This window comes from Etheostoma cragini, chromosome 10 (genome assembly GCF_013103735.1).
Source record: "Etheostoma cragini isolate CJK2018 chromosome 10, CSU_Ecrag_1.0, whole genome shotgun sequence".
In the NCBI taxonomy this organism is placed as follows: Eukaryota; Metazoa; Chordata; class Actinopteri; order Perciformes; family Percidae; genus Etheostoma; species Etheostoma cragini.
In genome coordinates, this window is record NC_048416.1 from 2,243,813 (window position 1) to 2,248,344 (window position 4,532).

The 4,532-nt window shown below is 44.4% G+C and overlaps 1 protein-coding gene across 1 annotated transcript in view; it reads left to right on the forward strand.

Annotated features, from left to right (window-relative positions):
- gpc3 (glypican 3) overlaps positions 1 to 2,694 on the forward strand; it is a 122,308-nt gene extending 119,614 nt beyond the window's left edge. Inside the window, exon 8 of the mRNA XM_034884044.1 lies at positions 2,259 to 2,694. Within this exon, the coding sequence (XP_034739935.1) occupies positions 2,259 to 2,434 (176 nt within the window). The 3' untranslated portion in view covers positions 2,435 to 2,694. The remainder of the gene's footprint in view (positions 1 to 2,258) is intronic.
- The last annotated feature ends 1,838 nt before the right edge of the window (positions 2,695 to 4,532 follow it).

Here is a 4,532-nt window from a genome sequence, read left to right on the forward strand (position 1 = left end):
CCCCCCCCCCCCCCTGCCTCCATCTTATCCACAGTGTATACAAAAGCTGTATCGAATTGCACCTTGAGCTTAATTGGCTCGGTGGTACAGTGCGCCGCTGTCGACAGTGACAAATCGTTCTTTCAGAGCCCTGAAGAATGTCTGCCCACTGCCATGTCAGAGGACACAGGAGGAGGAAAACCAGTTAATTGTCCACTGGCCGCCGTTCAAATGATGTCATAACTGCAAAGATATTCATGGGAGATGCTGCTCGGAGCTTTATTTATTTTACCTTCTCCCTCTGTTTAAGGTGGTGCCTTGCAGCGTTCTGGGCACCAGGGACTCAGGAGCAAGGGCCCCGTTCTCTGTGTTTCTACTCAAGGTGTCCAGGACTTAGGTCAGAGTCCTGGCTGCTCCCTCTGCTCACACAGCGGTTCAGATCAGCCACTTCCTCCCACTAGGGAGAGCAGTGCACAGATCAGATGGGACAGCTAATTCAATTTGGAGCTATCTGTTATTTTAGGAGCTCAGTGAGCTCAAGTGCGTGTGTGTGCGTGTGAGTGTGCGTGCGCGCGCGCATGCATGTGTGTGTTTGTGAGAGAGAGAGAGAGAGAGAGAGAGAGAGAGAGAGAGAGAGCGCACACACAGCCACCAAGACTAAGGTAGCGGTATGTCTGAAATGAACGTGTGTGTGTGTGTGTGTGTGTGTGTGTGTGTGTGTGTGTGTGTGTGTGTGTGTGTGTGTGTGTGTGTGTGTGTGTGTGTGTGTGCGTGCGTGCTTGACAGGGGACAGCTCGGCTCATAGTTGGCGTTCCTACCCATAGAGCTGCTTTATTACTGATATCCTCAAGCCCAGTTCTCATAACGCGCCCTTCTTATTTCAGTCTCCCCCACAGCTTTCTGCCAGACAAAGCAACACCAAATATGTCACACACACACACACACACTGCAGGGAGAAGGAGCTCTGCTCAGTGTCAGTAGGAGAACAGCTGTGGATGCAGAGCAGTAAGTACGAGCAGAGCAGCAGGTGACCATGGAATCACTGCCGAGTACAGAACAGATGGAGAAGAAGAGAAGAAAACAGCAAAATACAGGAGCGAGTGAGAAGTAACGCAGAATCCAAAGAGTTGTGCACTTAAAAAAAAAACTTGTATTCATCCAACCAAGGCTTGTTTTTTATGGCCCTATGCCTCGTGTCTGCAGTGAAAACCACTGACACCCGGGCGTTTCCCAGTCAGCCCACAGTCTACTGTTAAACAGCCTCATCGCAGCAAATGAGTTAAGTACCTCGCTTGAGGGCATCTTTACAGTAGTGGTGGAGGGGAAGGTGAAAGTTAAGGATGATAGGCTGGTTGCAGTGGATGATATCACCCGTGGCATACAGAGCAGGAGCCCACACACCAGTGGAATTTTCTCCACACCGTCCCTGAAGTCATTTAACTCTTTCAGTCCCGGGGCACAGTGATTAACGAAAGTGAAAACTTTGAGACCTTTAAAAATGACTACGAACATTTCTTTTTAGCACAACTTCTGAGTTTAAACATTGCACAATAATGTTGTTGCACTAGTTATATATATATTTTAAACAGATTTTTTTACCTTGCTTTTACGATCTTACCTGTAGCACTTAGAGGTTTGTCTTAAATGTAAAGTGCATCACAGATAAAATGTATTATTATTATAAAAACAGGTGCATGTGGAAGAGATTGGATTCAATGTCTCCAGATGCAGAAGGAAGGCAGCCTTCTCTCCATACAGCATTTATAAGTGGATTTTAGACATTTGTATGGGTTATGTACACAATTTTACAACGTTTCCCCTGGCTTCCACTCATTTATTTTTTTAACAATCAAGTTATATTGTACCAGAGAGAAGACATGCATCAGTCAAAATGGTTGTCTATTACAGATTCTGAGACATGACCTCATAAAGACTCTGTGGTTTCTATTTTTTTAATTTTTTTATTCAGCATCTTTACCACTTAAATCCACATTTCAGCACTCACTCTCAGTAAAACATGCGTCTGTGTGATTCAGCATGCATCTACAACAATAACATGCAACATCTGGTTCTATGTGCGTTTCTCGTTCTCCCGATGTAACATTGTTTTTACAGCTGGGTAAGACATCATGCACACGGAGGACAGCCATACCACACATGTTTTTCAGCTTCTGTGACAGTGTTTGTTCTAATTGTCTCCATGCTTTTTCCTGTCTCTCTCATATATTTTGGACATTCTTTGCCTCCTCCTCGCTATCTCCCGTCCATCTCCCTCTCAGACCTCGCTGATAACCTGGCAATGGACGACTTCACCTTCCAGGAGCAGCTGCTGACCCCTGGCTTCGCCACAGCCGGGGTCGGAGGTGTCTCCTCGCCGGCGGCTCCGCTGTGGAGGAGCTACCTGGTCCAGACGCTCGCGGTGACGCTCGCTCTGCTCCTGCTCCGTCACCGCTGACCTCGCACACTCCCATCACCTTGCCCCCCCCCTAGGATTCAACCCAAACTGCGGAATGGAACAAACTTTTTTTTTTAAGATCTGGAAGTTCAGTCGCTCAAAAACAGGAACGCTACATTTCTCTTTTTCTGTCTCAGTTTTATTTCCTTCCAAATCAGTGGATGTCCTCTACAACTGTTTCAAAGCACACCAGATACACTCATGGCATCGTGTAAATAGCAAACTGGCCCACTGGTCCACTCCCACTAAGGTTATTACAACGTTTGCTCTTTTTTTAAATAATTTGTTGAGACTTTTCTGCCTTTAATTAATTAATGATTTAATTTGTGCCCTCTTGCCCCACCTCCTCTCTGCCATCATACTGATCATGACACAGCTTTGTCATTAAACTGCAAGTGAGGAGCTTCTCAGAGACCAGACACACCGCAGAGCTTTTTAAATTTCCCCCAGTCTGCAACAAGTTATTTCCCTACAGAAAGATGTTGGAAGAAGAAGAAAACTTTTGCCTCTCTCTTCCACGGGAGCGAATGATCTCCTGCCAGGACTGGCTTCAGCTCGGGAGTTGTTGTGGACTCCTTATCCCCAGAAGCTGGGGTGAAACCCTTATTTCAACATGAGCTGTTACTATTTAAATCTCCCTCTTTCTCTCTCATTGTTCGTGTCCTAGTAATAGCTAAATTATTTCAGACTGATTCACACTCCCACTGTCAGTGTTTGCTCGATTTTGCAACGCTGATGATTTTTTTACAGTATGTAACAGTATAGTCCTATATTAATTTAAAATCTCCAAATCAGCCTGATAACTGTACACATGTATGTTTTGCTGTGTTGATAACATGTTTACAAAACCGTTTTATTTGAAAGGTTGGCATATTTCGCACTAATGTATGTTTTGTGGACTGAATTATTGAACCGTGAGGCATTGATGACGAACTTCTAGCTTATTCTTTAGCACTGTGGGTAAAGCCAGGAGTAAAGTGAACTATAAATATGTGTTAATTACTTGGTTGGTCAGCATTAAGATCATGCATTCTCAAACTCTGGCCTTTGTGTTTCATTAGATGTTCTATGTTTTGTTTAAATCAGATGTCAATTTTCTCCATGTGTTCTTGGTTTAGTTTGGTTGGTGTGGTGAAAACAGGATTCCAGCTCCCGTGTCTAGACTGGAGGACGTGTGACGCTTGTTTGGAAAGACACTTAATTAAAAGTGCATCTTCTGCTGCCATCCAGCTGACTTCATAGCTGTGAGTGTGTAGACTTTACTCCCACCAGAACATCCATCCATCATTGGCTTTACCCGCTTATACTCGAGGGTTGTGGGGGCGGGGTCTGGAGCCAAACCCAGCTGCCGTTGGATGAGAGGTGTGGTACATCCTGAACAGACACTTCCAGTGGTTTGAGAAAGTTCACACACCCGTGCTAAAGTTGCTTAAAAAGAGGACTAAAAAAACATCTTTCGGAAATTGATCTTGTGGGAGCTTTAGTATCCTGATCCATGAAATAACTGGCCTTTAAAAATTAAAAAAATGTGCCTGCCTCTAATTTACCGTAAAATAGGGGTGTATATACGAAAGGAAGAACATTTATTTGTTTACGATACATTATTCATTCACAAAGAAAATTGGTGTCCTTAAAGGTTGGATTTTCTAAATCTTTTGAATTAAGGCATTAAGATCAATTTCTAAACTAGAACTGCACGCAGTTTCAACGGGGTCCAAGCCTCCCCTCGCCAGTCGTCCCCAGCGACCCGGGGAAATGTTCTATGTTGATTAGAGCGCCTGTAGAGGGCCTGTCTTTACCAAATTTGGCAGTGAGCCTCCGGGTGGTGGGCGAAACAATCATTACTGGCTTGGTTTTGATAGCATGTACTGTTGCAGAGATATTGCAAATGCAAATCTTCCATTTAAATGCATTGACTTTGTCCACAAAACCAACAAACGTCGATTATAGCGCCCCCTAGTGGCCCATCGTTACCAAATTTGGTATGAAGCTTCCGAACGGCATGCCAAACAATCACCAATTGGTGTTGATACCACGTATTTTGGCCGAGATATGGCAAAGTACGTTCGTGAAAAACACACTTGTTTTTATTTGTAGC